Here is a 23,055-nt window from a genome sequence, read left to right as displayed (position 1 = left end):
GACCTTGCAGATGTTTACTATCCATGATGCGACCACAATGTTACGCGTGTAACCGTGTTATGATATTGGCTATTAGTTTTCTAAGAGCATCTTCAGATTGGCAATTTACAAAGATGTGGCCGAATTAAGGCAGAAGAGTATAAAAACGTCATCATTGTAGCTTTTGTCGTCAGATTGTAGCTATTTCTCCATCTATTTAACTCTTATATTAAAATGGGTTCTATGCTCATTGATTCTAATGACAGTGATTGTAATTGATGACCAAATCCTACTACATAATTATAAATGTGAAAGCATATGAGGAATAGATGGTTGGATGTTTGTTATTCTTTCTTTTGATGAAACTTCACTTCATGATCTATTTCATAGAGCCTCATACATCTATCACCTACCACCAATATTTGAAGTAATTAAACATCAAACGCGTTCAAACATCGTATACCTTAACTATACTTAAATAAAGATCATTTTACTACAACAATCTGAGTTTAGAACTTGATATTAACTCTGCAGCCAACCGTACAGCTCTCAGTTACTACGGCCATAAAATTAATTATAAATCGTAAGAGAATCCGCAGCTCGTTACAATGAGGTATAATGCTTGTATTATAATGTTTAGTGTCGTTAACGTAAAACATAACAGTTAAATTTTAATTAAGACAATGCGATGAATCCGTTGAACCCGCACACACGGGGAAAATTTCCGAAGCATCCCACTTGATATGCGAGAGATGTGCACTAGCGCTGACGAAAATTGTAGATAGATATTACGTGAAAAAGTATAATGATGTCTTTTTAATTTTAAATATGTATGTAGTTCAACCCTGTTATCAGACATATTTTTACATTAGAATGATAGTAAGAAAGAAAAGTATTTATTTGATTAAAGTATTACAAATAAATAACAACTTAAAGGTTATTTAAATTACATACGTCTGATAACAGAGTACAAGCACCAAAATAGCATCTATGTGTTTTCCCATCCAGGAATCGAACCCGTCCTGGGTTTTGAGTAGAGAGACTCTCTCTCCTAACACAGAAATGTAATCAGCCAGTTATAGGCATTTTGTTGTAGCTCTATCGTACCGAGATGAGTGTGCCCCTCAAAGCACGGAATCACACGTATATTTCTTTGTTACTAAATAATTATACATTGTAATAATGAAGATATTATTCAAGATATTGGTACGCGTCTGCTCGCTCTCGCTTCATGCATGACTGCGAAAACATTAAGATATAAAATGTTTGCAATTTAAACTGTATATTTTTTATTATTTGACTGGATGAAGTGTTTTAATTTTAGAATATTAAACTATTCTTACAATGAAGATCGCGTGACGTGAGCCTTTACGTACATGAAAGTTATTTCTATACATCTACCTAAATACTTCCACCTAGTTTGTTAAGAATTATTCTCTTTTCATTTGGTCTTATCTAGAATTCAATAAAAATAATTTATTGGTCATGCCAAAAAATATCCAAAGTAATGCAAAAACTTGCGACGCCTAAAGTTGACTGATTATTAAAATTATGAAATGGAACAACATACCTAATTATGGCAACCCTAACACAAACCTAAATAAAGGAGGTTATAAACCCGAGTGGAGGCGACACGAATCTTAAATAATCGCGTTTTTCTGATTAACTCTCCTCCATTACCACTTTAATTAAGACATGTTAAAGGCTCCCTTAAAATACGTAGAATGCTTCCAAATAAACATCCTGTTTCGTCGTTCAAACGAAGTGGTATTTATTACTAAAAGATTTCTTAGCGAATCTTCCCGTTGTGAAAGGAACTGCTTAATTGCTTTTTGTCATTTTGGTAGTAAAGGGGTTCACCCCGAGCAAACGGATGCTGTTCTCAAAAAAGTATCTTTACATTTTCATAAAAAAAAAATATACAAAAGCCCATCATTTATCGCATTTTCTCCACAACAACGAACAACCACGCGTTGATTTAACCCTTAACGTGCCATTAGCCAGCGCGTATCAAAACAAGTGAACTACGCAGCAGCTGGTGCCACCCGATCCATCATTTCGGGGCTTGCCTATCGTCCCGCGTCAATTCGCGGGATCAGATTATGCTCGTTACATTCGACGTGTGCGCAATAAAATAACAAGGGTCACATGAGGTCAAAGAAGCAGAACTTATGCTATTTGCATAAGTTCTGCTTCTTGATTTGAATTTGGACTTTTATGAAACGTTTTACGTTTTGAATAAAAGGGTGTTCGGTTGAGATGGCTTGTTAAATCTGAGATCTCACACTTATGTTGCTAAACTAATGTTATTACAAGTGTTTAAGTTTCATTGTTTTCCTTGATGTACCGCAGCAGTTGGAAGAATCTGAGATTGAAATCTATATAAATTCTACAGTTTTACACAGTTATTTTATATTTATTGATTTTCATTTGTCATTAGTCTCAGTATGTACCATTTTCTCGGTAAAATTACTATAAGATCAATTTCAATTAAATGCAACCTAATAACCGAGTCTTTAGTTTCTTACTCTATGCCTACTTCAATTATAATAAAATCTGAAAGTAAAGTAAAATACGGAACCCAACATCAAAATTAAATTACAAAGCCCTACTTACGCGTGTGCTCGTAATGGATATGACAGGGACTGTAGACGTTACAATAATAAACTGTACCCTCGAGTGTATGACGATTCTTAACATTACTTTAAGTGTAGTACCTGTATTTTGTAGTACCTCAAAGTCTAAATAGTACCTATAAATACATCCTGAACTTGAAGTAATAATAGGTCATACCTTAAAAAACTTAGCACATAAAAAACATAATTTAAAATAATAACAAAATGTTAAATAATAAGAAAAATAAAATAAAACTTACAGGAAACCATGGAGGAAACTTAAAACAACACGAAGACTAACAACGCGCACTAGCCGATCAGCTTCTGTAAAGAAAAAAATAAAGAAACGTAAATAAAAAGCAAAAATAAAACAAAAGTAATGCAAAACAGGAAAAAGTAACGTAAAAAGTACGTTCCAAATAAAAGACGGTAGGATATTGAAATAAAATAACGTTTATTTCATGTATGACGAAGATAAATACACACAATCCTGTACCGTCGTCACGCATCCTTCCATACATTTGTTTACGATGGTCCTCTGCAGCGATTATAGCGCTCTGCGGTTTACCGTTTTCCCTGTTCTATATTTAAATCCTTTTATCTGGATGTGCGTGGCGGGCCGGATGCCGCAGGCAGGAAAAAAAGTAAAAAGAAAATGCGCCCTGAAGCTGACACCATATGCACAGAGCGGTGCAATATCTAGTCGCTTGTTGGACAATTTAAAAATAGAACTGCTTTTTTTCTTTTTTTAAGTTTCGAAGCAAAATAGTGAAAGAGGAGTGGATGAAATCTTTTTTGTCAATAATAATCTGCGCGGTCTAGAGGTTAACAATATTTCTCGTACCTACTTATGTGTTTTTATTTTTAGCATACTTTTCAAAATGGCTAAAGATCTTCTTTCGTATAATTTAAATGTAAGAGTATAGAATTAAACCAAATATCCATTATTATCATCAAAACAACAATATGGAACAATGCTCATTAGAGTTGTTCAAATAAACAATCAAGGTTACGTTTTATTTAAATGAGTTCTGTGGAATTTTACTTTTAATTACAAAATTAACCGGTCTTAAAGGTTATTGAACTCCGAACAAAACAAAACGAGGACGAGCGAATGACTTATCGGGTGTAAGTGCAATCATTAATCACATTGGATTGCAAAAAATGTTATGTGTGGAAATAAGAAGTTATTTTTTGTAGTTTCATCATCATTAACACACTCGACGCTGGATAAGCCTTGAGTGCCGAGTTAATTCGTTTAAAAATGTTCTTGCCTTTAAAATAATTAGGTAGAGATGTCAAGCTACGCACTGAGGCATCTTATTTAATTGTAATAGAGTAATCTCATTAGTAACTTAATCTGTGGTAATAGACGCTATTTTAAAAAGTTATAATAATTAATTTTCTTGCATGCGTGTTGTCTTGTTGGGTGTCCTAATCAATAAAATAAAATAATGACAATCCAAAGACCAACAGTTGAGTAGGGCTGTTAATCAGTACGGAGATGTATGAAAGTGCGCACATCACACCGATTTGGTATCGCCCGATTCTCCATACAAATTAGAATCGGGCCCAACTATCGGCCAACTAAAAATCGGTGGTGTGCGCCTGGGCTTAATTTCATATAAGTTTATCATCATCACTATTACCTTGTTTCCTTTGAGTTCGCTTCGGAATGCAGATTTTAGGCTAATGTAGGGTCCATGTCGTCAACCAGTTTGTAGCCTGAGTAAACCTCTTTATTGGACCAAATTAAGGCAGTGCTTACGAGGTGATGGTATGTGAATGGAATGCTAAATACATCATGTTTTTGTAAACTGTCTACTTCAACTTTTTAAAGATGTGAAAACCTTACAACTAAATTAGCTCACGTATCTTTACCAGGTGTTGATTTTGGTCAGTTTAAATAGTTTTATAATTAAAGCACAGTGGTAAATAAATAATGAACTCTTCAAATAAAGCACCTGTAGATATTACAAATTATCACTATAATAGGGCCAGAACGTTTGATCAAAAAAACAAACACGATAACAGTCACATGTGCAAACAAACTTGTGGGCGCGTCGATGATTCGGACAATGAGTCACTTGATGACTTAATTTTAACTGTTCTATAGTCAGAAATGTTATTAAAAATAATAATGAATGTGAGAAATAAAATAAAAAAACTGATTTATTTCAGTAAATCTTTTACAATAAAGCTGCCGGGGCCTCCCAGAAAGTAATCGTTAGATTCTTCTGTTGGTAGTACCTCGCTCTTCCACCTTAGTTTCAAATTAGATTTACATAAATAAATAAATAAAATGAATGTTGTTTCAGTGCACTGCAGTGTACACTGCATGACCACTATGACCAGTCTTTAAAATATGTCAGTGAATGGTATGCTTAATATTTTTACAATGTATATTTCATTCATAAATACGTAGGTTACCTATTTAACTTAAGACTGTGGTAGCCAACAAATTGTAATGGCATCCATAAGGAAAACGCATGTTCCACCTTTTTGCTTTTAGTAGGTAGTAGCAGCTTATAGCAGTTTGTTTTTGTTTCGATAGCTCTCCTAATTTATTAAATAAAATCATCTAGCAAAAGCAATTTTACAGGACTCTATCACCAAATTTCTTTAGTAAACTTTGAAATTTCATTCATTTATTTATTACACTTATAGGAAGTTTCAGAAAAATAAATCAATAAATTATTTCCGTCAATGAGATGAATAGTTTCCCAAATGTTTACTACAAACTACGAAATCCAACCCACGCGTGATGCTTTAACGATTCTCAAAACCACTGATAGGTAAAACAAAACACTACACTGATTCCAACAGGTGTCCGTATCAACATTGATAGACGATGCAAACCGGGAATTTTCCGGGTTTTTGCGATATCTGCAGTAAATTGTACATAGTGTATATTTAGTTATTTTATGTATCTTGTACGAGCTTTACTTCATTTATTATTCACGTATACTCGTATGCATGCACAGAATATAAAAATTATTTTACATTACATTTTTGCAACAATGGCTCCACACCCAGTGAAAAACCCACTATAATCACGAAAATACACATACCATAATATAGAAAGGTTTATGCTCACATCAATTTGCCCAGACGAGAATCGACCTCGCAACTAACAGCAACACAGTATTGTAGAGGGGTATGCCATGTCATCCAGGTAGCCATAGAAAGTTTAAAGAATGAGTGACTCTGTATTTTTAATTGGAATTACAAGGAAAAAGAAGGAATTACGCACATGCATCACTATGACTCAGTCTGTGGTAAGAACATGCGATATTTTGTGTCGTAACGCGACACCGATCCTTCGTTCGTTTTACTTATTTTTGGTCGACCGGCAAATGTTTTGCTGACGTCTTCAAACATCTGCCCTGTTTAATATTTTCATTTCAATTAACTTCAAGCTACATGCTGATGCATTTTAATAGTGAATCATTATGATTCCAACAAATCTACAAGCCGTTATTTTATAAAACTTTTATCTGAGATGTTTTTATAAAACTAAACGAATCAAATGAAATCTTATATTATTAATCAATTAATTATTTTTTTTGCTTTTAAGCAGGAATCTTAACAGCGAAACTAGTCCAAATGAAACGACTTGTGCATGAAATAAATAAAAATAGAAATGTATTGCTTTTAATTAAAATAAATAAATAAATAAATAATAATAAATATTCTTAGACATTTTACACTGCGCTTCTAGTCCCAAACTAAGCAAAGCTTGTACTATGGGTACTAGACAACGGATAACATACTTAAATACTTTTTTTTTGTAATCGCAGTCTCTACATTAATTTATACCCTTGTCAAATTGTTGCAAATACGCAAAAACCTACTCTCCTCGTATCATATCAGTTACGTTTAAAGTAAACCTAAATTATTCATGTCCGATAAAAATACTATTTGACTAAAAGCTAAGCAAACTCATTGACATTGCCTCGATAAGGTAATTGTATAAAAAAACACGTGTAAATAATTCTTTACTCCTTGTTTTGTTGTTGTTACATTATTATTTTTGATTCTGGAAATAAATAAAAGTTCATTTATTACAGTTCTCTTTCTTTTCCTTCCATTTTGGAACAGAAGTAAAAATTTAAAGTGTATGTATAAGTATTAAGTTCTCAAGAGGACTCAGCTTTTTTGAACCCTCCCTTCAAGAATTCAAGTCATATTCTAGGTACAAGCAATCACCATTAAATTAGGTTATACACGATGCTAAAAGGTCAACATCGTATTTAATTAAAATAGATGCAGAAACGATTTACTGTGTGACGTGCTGTCGACTGCACAACAAGCTAAACACTGTGGTATCTTATGTATTTGTAATAAGACTGATTTTGCATCAAAATGTAGAGTCTGATGTGCATGACGTCACACACAGCATGGGTGAATCCTTTGATCACAGGACGTGCCTTTAACACAATAACTCCAACTTTACGTCTGGTCGCTTCCTCTCTATAAAAAATATTTTTATCCGTAAAAGAAAGCGTAAATTGAATAGTGTAGGGTTACGTATCATTGAACTGACAATTTTCTCATATTTGATATCACCCTTTCCCGGAATTCTAATGCTAACATTTTCCTTTCCTTTTTCCTTGATTTACCTACTATACACTATTTCCACAGTGCTCGAATAACTTGCAATGCCTTCAAGATGAGTTAAGCATGTTTCATAAATAATTTCTGGGTAAATGAAATTAACATCGAAAGAGAGAAATCGAAAAAACACAGGTTTCTTCTTCGGAAAAGGAATAAACTGTTCTGTCTTTGTTCTTTCAGTTAAAATGATAGTGCAAAATTAACTTTTATTTATTTCTGTCATAACATGCTCTGGAATTTACTTCAATGAAATTACTGCACTATCCGGGTAATACCCACGACATCGATAAAACGCTATCGCAAAACTAACGGAATCTGTTTTTAATTTGAATACATCAATCCAGTATGCAGAATCTAATTAGAACAATCTATTAGAATAAATTTGCATGAACGAGCAAACCGACCGTAGAAGAAACTGAAATGTTTTCGATATTCTCGATTACAAATCGCTTGGTGCAAACGAGGTGAGAAACGTAATGCGTGAGAATATTCCAATAACCAACCGGTCGCACCGTTTCCGAGCCAGTGTACCGGTAAATAGCATTAAAAGATTACCTGCAACCGGTATTAGGTTATTATCTGGTTAGGTATTGTAAACAGGGTCGTTGCACTCGTGATGTTTTAGCGAGCTTTTTGCTGCGTCTTCGGCGAAATTATGCTATGGCTCTGACGAATGCGATTCGAGGTCGTCGATTTTAATTTATTTATTAAGGTTATTACATTACATAATGGATTATGTGAGTAAGTAATATAGAATGTCGTCAACAAACCTCTCAACCAGAACTGAACTATTATACCTATTCTGCTATTCTATAAATACATAGATATAGGTATTTCAATACTAATAAAATGACAAATACAGTAAACAAACAGCGTTTAGAGGATAAACAATGAGAAATATTGACAAATAAGAGATGACAACAACCAAAATGCACTTTATAAATAGGAATTTAGGTATGTTTTATCGCGATTCACTGTGCTGTATGTAGCTTAAGTTATATTATAAAACATGACTAATTTAAACATTAAATGGTAAGAAACTTCTACAAGTAAATAAACTGATAACCAATAAATAGACCGTAATTAAATGACAATACAACTTTCGCCCATTAGGTAAACAGCAGTCATGTAACTCCTGCGCCGCGGAAACAGATGTCTGTGGGTATATGAAACAATAATCATAAAAATGTATCAGCCGCTTTCGCGAGTAAAATCGTGAGAGACATAAAACAATAACTGTGTGAGTGTGACTGCTAGAAACATGTTTCGTAAGCTACCACGTGGTGCCAGGGACAATCGCTCTTCATAATAGATAGGCATAAAACTAAGTAATATTAAATTCGTTTCGTTGTTCTTTTTTTTTACAGACTGTGCTGATAACTGTGAGCGGCTTTCTCAGCTTCACCAGGCAATAGGTGAGCGCAGATGGCTCTCAATCTCAAACGTTTACCCGTGGTCCCCCCAACATGTCCCCCTGGTGGGTCTACGGGTAATTTTTTTTACCCGTTGTCCCACCGTTCTGAACAGTGTTTGCCAGTGGGTCTACGGGTAATTTATTTTAACCATGGTCCCACCGCACTAAGTGGCAAACATTGCTTGTCACCTAGCCTAGGTATCTATAATATTATAAAAAAATCTATAATTAATATAGAAAATAATTGGGGTTGGGGCAGGAAAGTTCTCGAGTGGCGACCACGGGCTGGAAAACGTAGCGTGGGCAGGCCTCCTACTAGGTGGACCGACGATCTGGTAAAGGTCGCGGGAAGAGCCTGGATGCGGGCAGCGCAGGACCGTTCATTGTGGAAAACCTTGGGGGAGGCCTTTGTCCAGCAGTGGACGTCATTTGGCTGAAACGAACGATAGAAAATAATTATAGGTAGGTATGGCACTATAATATCTTTATACTATCTTCACATCACACATGTGGGTTAAAGTCACTCATATCCTTCTCGGCGTTTGATATTTCATCCCAGACATAGGTGACATGCAATGTTTGCCACTTAGTGCGGTGGGACCATGGTTAAAATAAATTACCCGTAGACCCACTGGCAAACACTGTTCAGAACGGTGGGACAACGGGTAAAAAAAATTACCCGTGGACCCACCAGGGGGACATGTTGGGGGGACCACGGGTAAACGCCGAATTTAAGCAACGAGCTTAAGGGCGCCTCATAGTGGGGCTCGGACCTCGGCCTAGGACGTTGCTGGGGGACAGTAACGTAACATTCCGTTGTGCAAGAAGTCTTCATTGCCTGCTGGTCAGTCTTCATCATCATCAGGTCACTTAGTCTCCACTGCAGAAGCACGACCTTCTAATTGACCAGAGGGAAATGGAGGATTTGTATCAGTCTTATATTATGAATTAAATAGACCATGATTGGTCAAAGTGTTATTGCAACTATTCTTATAATACTATGATAATTATAAGCCTGTACTGTGTGAATTAAACTTAAGTCGCTCACAAAAGGTCAACTTTCTTGTTGCAAGTTTTTGTCATTTTATCGGTTGAAGACCTCATGACCACATCATGCGACAATTTTTCTAATAGGTACATTATTATTGTTTACTGTAGATTTATCATTATTTGTAAAAAGTTATTAGGTATATTATATTATTTTAATATTACGTAATAGCACTTATTACCATAATTACTTACTTGATGTCAGATTAAAGAACCATAGGCTTTGACTATAAATAATTCAAAACTTTTACTACACGAAGTGAGTTGATTTCTAGTCTTTCTGTCTTTTTCCGTAACATCCAATATCGCTTATCAAGATACGCCACTACACTACATTGCATCCGGGAGACTAATAAATTCCTTAGTAAATATAATCCAGCTAGATATTGATAATTCTTACATCGATCAGCTTCAGATCACATCCTGTAATATGATACCATAATTACCCGTTTTAATATTAGCAGAGAGCAGGAATAAATGTTTGCAATTTAAAACATGCCTAGCGACATCCTGACAGCGACAAATAAATAACCCTGGAGAATTCTGAGCAATTCCGAAATGTCTTTGTTCAATTTCACAAGAATTTATCCCAAAAATATAGTTCCCAAAGTCTAGACGATCGTTTCCTTAATAACCTCCCTAATTGGTTTCTAAAAGTACTCCGTTGCTACCAGAAACCAGTGCTTCAGTAAGCCTCAGACATCTAGTATGTATCAATTCCTATTATCTTGTCTGAGCACAACGACCCCACTCCAGTTTTCGTTATTTCACTCCAGTTTTCGTTATTTTGCGGTACCCTTTTCTGTCCGCAAGAAATGGTAGTACAAGGCGATTAAGACTGTCAAAATTGTACCACTCTCTTCGTTCGTTTCAGCCAAACTACATGCGCTGCTGGACAAGAGCCTTCCCCAAGGATTTTCACAACGATCGGTCCAGCGCTGCCCGCATCCAACATGCTTGACTCTCTCCCAAATGTTCTTTAATGTTTTAAAATTGATAATGTTCATTGTTCAATGAGTATAATGTAGAAGAGATTTACTGGTTTCCAGCTTCATTAGACTTTTAGAAATTATTATCCATTACCTAATGTAGCGATAGAGTTTGCAATCTTGGAATCGAACGCAAATTTTGTCCGCATTGATAGGTACCGTTACTTGAGCGGATGTATTTAATCCTTTATGCAGGCAGATTATTAAGATGCCTGCTTAATAACCTGAGACCTCAGACTAGATTGGGAAAAGCTGATCTAGAGATTAGATATTCCCACGGCTTAATGTGGACGCATAAATTGATAAAGATATTGACATGAAAAGTAGACAAGCTGCTTATGAAAATGTTCACAGTGTTTGTGAAATTAGTCCTAACTCCAACCTAAAAATATCTAAAAGGAGTCCGTAGGTATTTGCAATATTCATTTGGTAAAAATATAGCATTACGCTGTACCATTTTTATCCATTTACTTACATCTTCAAAAGTTCGTGACAAAGTTGTCTTGGACATTTTAACTAACATCCTGTCGTCCAAGTTACTTCGTGACCAGAGTGTGAGCTTTTTGTGGACTTTACACCGCTGTCGTAGTGTGTTAAATCCAATGACAAATATCAGAATGTACAATGAATAAATATACAGGTTGCTTCTTTATAATTTGCTAAGTCAGTGGGTTATACCTAAGTAACCTATTTATTGCATATTTGAATTTGGTAATAGTTTAGACAAATAACTTTCCGAAAGTGCAATTAAAATTTCACTTATCTTCGAAATGAATAAAAATAATCTAGATTAGGTAACCATAATTTACGAAACGCTCGAATTTCTATTGCGTCGGCTTATAAATACGGACGTCGAGTTAAAAAGAATCACAGAATAGAAAGGAATCTACTAATGTGCCCATTACATTTATTTCGCAGCACTCTCAATAATATTACTCTCCAAAGCACTTTACAAATCACATCAATTCTTATTCAACAGCTTACCCCTTTCAAGAAAACTCCCAATTACAATTTATTCCCATCGTTGGTAAGTGTTTCAACACAAACCCAAAGGGAACAGGAACACGTGTAGAAATAAAAGAAAAACAGGTCAAAGCAAGATCACGTTGTAGGCCAAACGAGGGCTACAAATTTATCAATTACGTTACATAAAGCAACGGGAGATGTTTTCGAGAGCTATAATTGCCTTCAAAGTAGGGCACTTTGAGTTCAAAATGTATCAAAAAGCCAGAGCAATTCCAACGAGAGATTAAACAGGAAAATCTGATGTTATTAGCATAATTGTGTCACACTTTATGAAAAACTTTTTTATGGATCAAAAGCCAAAACAGGGTCACAGCGTACCTACGTGACGGCAAGTACGTCTCAAAATATACATTATGTTCTAACCAACTCAACTTTAAAAGTAGCTTTTTTACACATTATATTCAATTTATTTACATTTGCTATTGACGACTTTTTTACCTGGAGGTTTGAGAACCGCACTATACATAATAAAGCACGGGAAACAGTTTCGATCTCCGCACAATACAAACATACTTATTTTGGACCACGCCTTTGTGATTAGGACTTATTTAAATTTTGCTTCCTTTGAGACTAGATAGCGCTGTATAAAATGAGCAAGGGTATTTCACTTATTAATATGGTTTATATCAATCAAAGCGGAACTGTGCGTCAATCGACTCAAGTAACCCGATAGTCGGCGACAAGTCGGCGTTGCGGCGACGACGCCTGATCAGGTTGCTCAGCCACTTATTGTATAACTCATATGAGTAGCTCATAATCAACACACAATGATCAATTTGCGAAGGTAGAGACACTTTTCATAACAGAAAATGAGATTGATATAAGGCTTTCCGCTGGATATACGAGTAGCGATTGGACGTGATCTATCTTCGTTATCTTTGCTTGTTATTTTGCATGAACAGGAAGACTTTCCAATTAAGGTTTCAACAACGTGATTCAAAATTTATTTTTCCTCAAAACCTTTTTCATTTATCATTCTAAACATTATTAAAACAGTGTATAAGTTTGTGTGCTACTTGGGAATCAAACCCGAGACCTCCGGATCGATAGAATCAAACTCTACATGATGACGGTGCACGCGGTGTGACAATAAAACGTTCTAGTAGCATACAGAAACCTAAATATAGACTCCACAGTTGACCTCACCGTTTAAGTGACAATAACACTGGCCGTTTCACATCATTTAAAAAACGAATTAACCGAATCCGGTGCGCGAGCGCGTGTCCGAAACGCCGTTATTATTACGGTGCACGTGAACTTGTTTATTGCTATATTGGGTCACACATCAAGTTGCTTCTCTCGTAAATTAAAGGTTGCCAAAAACTTTGTAAATTCTAGAAGAATAATTGAAATATTACTCAATATTTCATCATGAGTTTGTAACGATTCTTGTTGCCAAAATAGTCGTGTCAAAAAAAATATTGCTGAGGCCCATAACCTTAATCAGAATTGGTATGATGAACAAACGATTAAAAAGATTGAAGTTTATGCCTCTTTACTTAGCTTTTACAAAATATCCACGTAGGTCTTAAAAGCTTTAGTATCATCTCCGTTTAAGTCTGTCTGATATCATTATGCATAATGTGTCTGGAAACAGCAACACCTATTAGTATAAAAACTAATTTAAACTAACTCGTTTGTCCCCAAAACTCTACTTATAAATAGTTTTTTAGAAATTTTAGCTAGTGCCATGAAAGTAGAACAGGTAAAACTAGTTTTCTACCTACATGCAAAACATTTCGCTCATGTTATGCCTGTCTAGACGGTTTCGACCTTGGCATTCGGCCTACAGAGTTTAAAGCCTTACCAATAGAAAGGTCCTAACGACGCACGCGCACGGGTGAATTTAATCACCGTGACAGTATCTCTCTTTTTCTGTTTATAATGGTGCAAAAGAAACAGATATACATATTTTGAAAATTATAAATAACTTGAAAAAATCGAACTGCCTAAGGCGGGAATTGAACCCACGACCTTCCGCTTGCCGGGCGACTGCTCTTCCAAACTTCTCTTCGACTCTTAACACTAAAAATTAAATAACAGATATACACATTACGTGATAGTTACTGTCACCGCGAGCGACAAAAGAGTCACCAGTGCGCACGCGCCTAAGTGGCCAATTCGAGTGTGAATGGAAAAAACAATAGCAAAACTGACGTTGAATTAGTGTCTTTTTACGAAGATCTATTCATGAATCTGAATAATGTATGATTTTAATTATTGGAAGCTCAGACAGATGACGGCCCATAAGACTCTACATTTTTGTTCACCATACATTTTATTACAACGACATAAATTGACGTGTCCTTTGTACACGATACACTAAATTTACTGTACAATGCAAGAAGAGCCGGCATAAATAAGGAAGTTTTGATATAATATCCTCATCTACGAGTATTACATCTACATGTGAATGTTTATAGGAGTCTATTTTAGTGAATTGCGTCATCGCATACCTATTATTATTAATGTACAATAATATTTCTAAGGTTGCAGGGGAATATTTCGTACCTAGTCTGATAGCTGAATTATTCTAAACTAGCTGCCGCCCGCGACTTCGTGCGCGTGAATTCCGTTTTACCCCCTTAGGGGTTGAATTTCGCAAAATCCCGTCTTAGTGAGCACCTACGTTCTAAAAGGAACCCCCATGCAAAATTTGAGACTCCTAGCACATGTAGTTACTTACTGAGATTTCGTGATGAGTGAGTCAGTCAATAAGTGACCTTTCGCTTTTATACTCGTAGGTATAGATTATTTCCCCAAAAGTTAAATTTCAAGTGCGTTAAGAATGTGTGATTAGTAGTCTTATAGACTGCGTTATCCACATCTGACGCCAAAATTATTTCATCCATTCACTCGCTCGCTTTGTGAACTAATACAAAGAATTAGCATATTCAAAATTACACTCCAATGATGATTAATTGTTTTCAATACTCAATACTCAAATGTTTATTGCTTCCATAATACATAGTAGGTAATATAGGTGTTACAGTGTGATAATACAGTTAATTATGGACCCTGTTGGGCGCTGCAATTTAAAATATAAAATATAAGAGAGGAGGCTTTTTTAATTATTAGATTAATAGACTCATCTTATTTTATCATCTAGATATTCTTTTATAGTGTAATAACATTTTGTACTTAAAAGCTTTTGGTTCAGTATTTCAAAGAAAATAAATCTATTTATAACTGGTGGATTAGCTTGTGTCATACTGAAATACTCTATGATTCAGGGTCTAGAATAAATAGGACGTTGGTTTCACAAGTTGGTTGTTACTCGTAGATTAATGTACGAGTATAATTAAACTTATTAACTGACGGTGTGTGCTTATCCACGTAATTGGTGACAAAACTCAAAGTTCTATTTTAATCCATGAAAGAGGAAAATAAGGAATTTGTCATAATGTATTTATATCGTCACAATTCGTATGTGTTACAATTACTCTATTTATAAACTATAGATAACAATACCATAAAAAGGTAACAACGAACGTCATAAACACTACCATAACCATACTCGTAAATAATCCAGTCATAATAATCCTTTAATTTGAGATTCGGATTAATCTCGTATCGTGAAAAATTCAACAAAATTATTTGCAAATCTCAACACAAATCACACCACTAAGTAATGAAGAATTCGGTAAAATTATCATTCTCGTGTGTACAGACGACAAAAAGTCAGACGTTAACGGTCGGACCGGACCGGCCGCATGCCACGCTTCATCATCAACGGCAACATAATTTTACATTTACAACATTCTACATGTTTATGGAATTGTGGAGATGCTATGAACTTTTTTAAACACCGATTACTTAATTACAATAAAAAGTACTAAAAACTTAGTTTCTAACAAAAAAATTGTAAAACAAATGTCGCCTTCTAAACAACAGCAACTGAGAACAATGGACCCAGAAACAAATCCACTACAACATTACGATGATGTCCACCCACAAGGTGGACCGACGACCTCATAAAGGTAGCAGGAAGGCTGTATGCAGGCCGCTACCAACCGAGCGATGTGGAAATCATTGGGGGAGGCCTATGTTCAACAGTGGACGTCCTGTGGCTAAAATGGTGATGGTGTTGATGATTACAATAACTAATTTATTTAAGTGTGACTAGTAGTGAGTAGTGTGTGTACTAAAATATAACCGGCACCGAATGACGTGTAAGGAAACGAAAATTGTCATAAGAGTGAAAAGGAAGAAGGAGAAAGCTTCGGTGCTTTGTATGCTTATTTTGTACAAGAGAAGTAAATAAAATTATCTATGTGTGCAATCAGATTCTTTTCCATTATTGCTAATCAAGAGAAATCGACCAACCCAAACTCAGCTGCCAATCTCAAACTCTATGTAAAACATACCTAATTCACCTTTTCTGTTCTACGACTAATTTAAAGCATGCGCAAGTATTATCCAACATACTTAATCATGCATTACGTGCCAACGAATGCGTCTAATAAGGCAGACATTTTATTAATATTGATAACTCACAACAATCCCTAGTGGACTTATCATGGGCTGAGTCAACGCGGTACAATGCAGTGTTTTATTTATACCATTACATCGTCAATATAGAGCGTGTTTGAATTGGGTATTTGAAACAAAAGAATTTACTAATATCATACTCACGGTAATTGTAAACATGATTGTCTTTACCAATCCTTGGACTGATTTATATTTTGGAGATTTATTCTCTTATAAATATGTAGGTACTTAGATAATAGACCAATTATCAAATTATGCGTAATAATGTTGCAATAAAACCACTGCCATTAAACCTAAGGCCACGGGGAATCTTACTATTAACAATAAATTAATTAAACTTGTAATTAGAATTTTTTTTTTAAAACCAGTAAATAATTTAATATTCCATACTTTCTCATACCAACTCTATCCTTATCTTGCAATTCTAAAGGACAAGTACGCAGCCAGGTGTGACGAGAAACCATTCAATTTTGAACTTTATTTATAAGAGCAAAGAGCACTTCATTCAGGAGTGACACACGAAGGGTGCGCACGAGTCGACCGTTACGTTTATGGAACAGCTGGCACAACACCTGCCTTCCTGCGAGCGATGCTAAAGAACTCATTGTTAGAAGCTTGCCTTTTTTAAGACGAGGTTAAGAATCTACATGCGTATAAACAGACAAATCAATTTCTTGGTGTTCTATACCAATGAGGATGCAAAACCAGTGTCCAAATATATGTTACGGTCAATGTGATAAATTGAAAATTATTAATAATAACCGGTTATTATGAATAATTATCGACAGTCGCGGTAAAAGTGATAAATTAATCACATTTAACAGTGATTATTTAATAATTCAACCTTAGTACTAACAAATTTCATAAAAGAGTACAACATCTTGTGTATGTGCTCGTGTACAGCCTTTTTGAACGTTTTGATATCATATATTAATATCATTTGGCATAATGAGTTTGGAATGTTTCTTGCATAATATTACTTTTCCATGATGCCAATAACATAATGTTTTGATTTAAAGTGAAAAATAGGTTAAGGTGCGGCGGGGGTGGCCCTTGGGCCACCCCTAAGCCGCCTATTTAGTTTTATACACACATAAATGACCTCATATTAATCACATTTACCAAATCATGCGGTAATTATTCATAATAACCGGCGATTATTCATAATTTTCACATTTATCACTTTGCCCGTAACATATACATACAAATAGCGACTCTATCTAGAAATAAAATGCAAACTAGCTCGCAGCTGTGGCTCTGTGCTACACGTTTTTGAAATGACAGGTCCTATTAGGCTCTGGGGTCATGATTTGTGATTGAAACTATTTGAAACTGTACCCACCACGCGTAAAATAAATTGTGTTGTGCGGCAGAACGAATGCCCTCTAGTATAAACCTATTCTACCCGCAGGCATATTCATCTCTAGCTTAGAATTTTTATTTGTAAGTCGAAGCAATTTAGCTAGCTTACTATTAAATCTTCATATCATTAGTAATAACACAGAAATTAGATTTTGCAATGGCTGCACGCTGATAAAATATTAAAACACCCCAGATGAAATTACAACGGGCGCCATAAAGGATAGGGTCCAAATGAAGTCCCTTCATTACGCCAAATGACGTCTATAAAGGCATCCACACACGCCCGGGAATGCAAGGCTGTTCCACACGTATTCCGATAAAGCCTAGAACACACAGCCGTGACCTTGCCCATACTCTACATTCCGACGGCACCCCAACAAATAAATAGCCGCCCACTGCCATGGACTTCAAGTTGATTTGAATAAACTCTATAATCTCTACTCTATAGCTACGCGAGTATAGTTTGGTAAACTTCTGGTGAATAACGGTGCTATAGCTTTCATCATCATCATCATTTCAGCCATAGGACATCCACTGCTGAACATAGGCTTCTCGAAATTAATTACATTTATTATGTATGTTATGTAAAGCCAATTTTGACTGTCTGTATGTTACCTTGTCCCGCCTTCACCTAGGAACCGATTCAGATGCAATTTTGTAAGATTAAGATCCAAGAGAAATTATAGGATGGTTTTTATCCTGACTTTGAAAGGTTTAAAAAATCACTGCAAAGTGAAGTACCTATTTCTGAAAAAAAAAACTAAATTAATGCGGGCTACCCAATGTCCTAATAAGTGACAACACTGAACGAACTTTTGGAAAAAGGTTATCGTGTCCTTAAAAGTACTTTTGTGGTTTTAATGTCTCCACTAATGCCTAGTGCTATTGATCCTCTATTTGTTCGTTAGTTACTCGACCTGAATCTTTAATTCTGCAGTAGCCGTCTCCCACATTCCCTTGCGGCCAGATTCGAGGGTGGCAAACACTCGAATTGCCGGGAACATCAGCCTTGGCCAGGGAATGAGTTTACTATTGACGGATTCGCCAAACCTATTGGCTCTATATTGGTTTTGGTTTAGTCTTAAATTAGTTTTAGTCAAATATTTACACTTATTTCTAGGGGATAACTCATCTTCGTAGTACACGCTCTACCAATTCTAGCTAACTGCTATATTATGACTGTTAACACTATTTATTTTATTTTTTTCCATTGTTTGCGATGTTTTTGCTGTGTTACTATCAGGCTTATTTCAGGATGTTTTCCATACCTGCTAGAGCTATTTAATATTCTATCCACAATGATACACTATATACCTAATACATATGTAGCTGGTTTACGAATACGTGAAGCTTTACGTAAGTAGGTTAATGTAATACATATTTACTTATTCGAAGCCCGTAAACGTACGTAAACAATATAGTATACGAGTATTAATTAGGTACATTGACGATATAGCACTTAACAATTCTCAATTGATGCCTGAACATTTCAATATTTAAACCGAAAAACTTGAATATTACATATTTTTGAATGTAGAGTTATATTTGAGTATGTATGGTTTAATAATACGGGCATGAACCACAGAATTGACTCTATGCTTAAGTTTGTAGAGTTATGAGCGACGTTTCATGCTCGTATGTACTTAATGTGTAACTTGTGACCCTTTACGGGCTTGGAATGAGTAAATATTAACATGAACTTACAGAAAACTTCACGTAAACGTGAGTCAGTCTATTTTATAGACTACTACTCGTATTACAGTGAGATGAAACCGATATTAGGAAATACTTTCAAATACAACGATCGATTTTTATCTTTAACCCTGGACAGTCATGACGAAATTAATTATAAATCTCGATTCATCCCGCCGTTCACGAGTTCCTATAACTTCGTAATCACTTAGGCATCTCGAAGGTATTAAATTCCTCAGACAGCTGCCAAATTATCTCCGAAGAGGGTTTGATTTCAGCGTCCTCGAAGATGGAAGTTTATTCGACTGAAGGAGTTCTGAGGGGAACCTCAGTAGATTAGAATCTATCGTTGCTAAGTAAAGGTGGGTTGCTAACATCTGTTATCAGTTACTAGTGAAACTACGAACTGTAAGATTGAGGTGGTAGAGTCAGCATCAAAAGTTAAATATTTCACTTTGATGTCGGCGATCTTGAAAGTGTAATTTGTGTCTGTGCTTTCATGGATTTAGAAATGAGATCCACAAATAATCAATAAATACAGGGGTATTACGTTGATACTGTAAGAAACATACGATTTCGTTAAAAATAAATAAAATTATAAGTTCAGATTCAAACAATTTTAATACGGTGTAGTCTGTAGCTTTAATAACCTAGCATATTTTGATATTTTTTAGGAAATTCAAGACGACATTAGATATAGAGAGAGCCCGATCTAAAATATTTTTGAGTTAAGACCGTCCTTTCTGCAAAAAGAAAACAACATTAAAAAGAACTTCTAAAAAATAGGATACCTGTGTTGTTATGAACGTTAAAGCCGTAAGACACGACCTTGGGCGGCTCCTGTATGCGTGACAAGACAATCGATTCTCTGCCTACCCTACCCACCTTTGTGTAATTATTGTTGTTTTTTGTTTATTTGCGGGGAAGTACGCCACATATTTAACTCAAAAGCGGCTTTAGGAAGTGGAAATCTGAGAATAATAGGCAGGACTTACTGCATTATTGTTAAGGTTGTTGGGGCAGAAATGTTCTGTTGGTACTGCCTTGAAAAAGAGTTTTATATTAAAGAGATAGTTATGATTAATAAACATAATTAGATTGTTTTTTTTTTTAAATAGGATTCACAGACAGGATCGGATCACTTAATTACAACGTTCATAACTTCGACATCTTGTTCCCTAAGTTTACTAGATTTCAGTAATTTAAATTAAGTAAGTAGGTACGGCACTTAAGTATTCTGAAGTTTCCAAGGTCAGTGCTCTACATTCCAGTCAAAATACTTAATTAAAGAGGCTCTGTTTCATCTTCGTTTGATGTTTCTTTCTTTCAAAGGATTTAATTTTGTTTTTAATAATTAATGAAGAATAATCTTCACAAGGCTAAAGGAGTTCGTGGGACTAAACGAAAGTTCTACGCGAAAAGATAATATTTAGATACTCGTAATTAATTAAGTTCTTTGACCTTTAATGGCGGCAGGGGCGCGATGATAGGTAATGGAAAAGAATAAATTGATTTCTAGTATCCATTTGTATCAAGTATTATGGCTTTTAATAAAATCTATGTCAGGTTAATATTATAAAAGATTAAATTAAGACCGCGATCGACAATACTAGCGAAATTTCACTCCCAGTAGGTAGATGCGACAAGCCAAAGACGGTAAAATGGCAGGGGAGACATATGAGCAATAGTGAACTATGTAGGTACTAATTATGATTAACGTGGACTGAGATAGAGACCTTTGTACGTGTATTTTGTCAATAGCAGGCTCTATGCGTTGGAAGATTCTAATCGCTCCATCAATTAGAGAAATAATACTGTAACGTATTCAAATGAGTGTTTCTCCGAGCCCCATTGCACCGCGACAGAGAGCTGCGTGTGCGCACTTATAGCAATTAACAGTAATTGAACCGCACGATAACCCGCCAAATGCAAGCTTCAAAGCAGACGTCTTTTGTTTCGTGTTTATTTTAGTTCTTAGACCAACTCCTTAATGAGTCATAATAGCACAGTTCTATGACTAATCGTTTTGGACTCATTGACGTGTACCGTTCTTAAAAGATAAATAATTTTCTTAGTAATTTCCTTTCGGAATTGATTAACCTTTCATACAGCTAATAGTAATGTTCCAATTTAAGTTTCAACGAAAACAATAACATGAAGTTTTTCAACAAATATTGTAGCAAAATAACAGATAAACAGGTACTTAATTCGTGGTTTCGATTCCCGCCTTCCTTAGGCCATTTCTTAAATTTTTTATAATAATTCATACATATCAAGGTTTTTACTGTCCTAAATGTTACGATAGCGCGGCGCACGCGCATCCAATCTGTAAGGTCCCGGCTTTGATTCCACGGTCGAGGTAAATGTTCCAAATTATCATCATCATCATTATTGTAAGTGACCTCCATGAAGTGAAGTGAAAGTTAGTATTTATAATATTAATTAGGATTGCATAGGTCATTAGCTAATTAGGGAAAAGCTATTAATTAGAAGGTAGTGAGTGGACGTAAAGTAATTTATATAAATGTTTACGGTTGGCAAAACAAGGAGTAAAGAAATTAAAAGTACATATAATTTATTTTGAATTATAATAATTATTTATTATACCTAATAGCTAATGGATTTTTTTTATAAAATCAAATTCTTATTCTTTAAATTAATTATTTTGCACTGCGTATGTATCGTTAACTACGGTTCTAAAAAACTTCCAAATTATTAATAGTTTTTTGTTTATCTACCTACCTCAATTGGGATCATTAAAATTAATTAGGAGTTCTTCTTATCAAAACATACAAAAACAATAGCACTATTGTTAGAAGCTGAATTAATTAATGCTGATACATATCAGCGTTAAGAATAGATACTCACAGTTGCTTGAGACATGGCATTCATTCAGGACACACTGGTAGATTATCCAGGACTCCAGCTCAATCATAGTAGAAGCCGTCATTTTAACCACAAAATACGCACTGGCAATTAGTAATAAAGTCAATAATTACACACAAGGTATCTCACGGTCTATCTAATATAATTTCAAAACAGTTACAGGCCATTTATGTTCAGTCAATAATTTATAAATTCGAATTTTGTAAATATTTCGCGCAACAAACAAAGCGGATCCACTGTTTGGTCAGCGCCCACTTGCTACCCGAGCTGAATGATTTTGATTGGGCCTACGAGACATATCGGCCCGCCCGACAAAATCCGGAAGTTGATTCAGTGCTGCCATGCCCAACCGTAAAAGCTCCAAATGTATTTCTCAAAGTTCTGGGGTAATATTTATTATTCAAAGTTTTAAGAGGACCTAAAAGCTCGTATTTCAATAATATTATGTATTTAGAATGCTATTAAAATAGCATAAATATAATTCACGGTACGGTTATAATTTTTCTCAGTAGCAGCATTACGGAACGCGAAGTTGTTTTGTTTGTATTTATATAAAAGTATTTTTTGTCTAGGCCCGAAGCGTTATTAATTTACCCGTATTTTAGCTACTTTACAAAACCTGGTAACATTTTAACCATAGACTAGAAGTAGGGCTGCCAGTATTTGACATCGCTTTATTTTTATTATCAATTGAATACTAATTGACACTATTGTAATCGATTACACTGGTCAACAAAAAATCAAAATGAAAATGGTGCCGAGATTCTGTTGATAGTTTATTATTAGGTGTGTATTAGTAATAATAAAAATATTTTTCTTTTTTTTTCCTACGTGTAGTTTTGGATCTACCCTCAGTTTTAAAATTTAGCTTTATTCGGTACTTTGGTTGCACAGTTTGTAGTGTTATCGGTACATTTTTATAAATGCATTTATTTTA

At 35.1% G+C, this 23,055-nt stretch overlaps 1 protein-coding gene across 1 annotated transcript in view; it reads right to left on the bottom strand.

Annotated features, from left to right (window-relative positions):
• Positions 1 to 22,419, bottom strand: part of LOC135079253 (tumor necrosis factor alpha-induced protein 8-like protein) — a 45,836-nt gene extending 23,417 nt beyond the window's left edge. The window contains exons 1-2 of the mRNA XM_063973846.1: positions 22,101 to 22,419; positions 2,855 to 2,918 (exon numbers count right to left, since the gene is read on the bottom strand). Coding sequence (XP_063829916.1) covers positions 2,855 to 2,864 — 10 coding nt within the window. The 5' untranslated portion in view covers positions 2,865 to 2,918; positions 22,101 to 22,419. The remainder of the gene's footprint in view (positions 1 to 2,854; positions 2,919 to 22,100) is intronic.
• Between the last annotated feature and the right edge of the window lie 636 nt (positions 22,420 to 23,055).

Source organism: Ostrinia nubilalis, chromosome 16 (assembly GCF_963855985.1).
Source record: "Ostrinia nubilalis chromosome 16, ilOstNubi1.1, whole genome shotgun sequence".
In the NCBI taxonomy this organism is placed as follows: Eukaryota; Metazoa; Arthropoda; class Insecta; order Lepidoptera; family Crambidae; genus Ostrinia; species Ostrinia nubilalis.
Note: the sequence above shows the minus strand (reverse complement) of the source record. Positions and strands in the feature narration are given on the sequence as shown.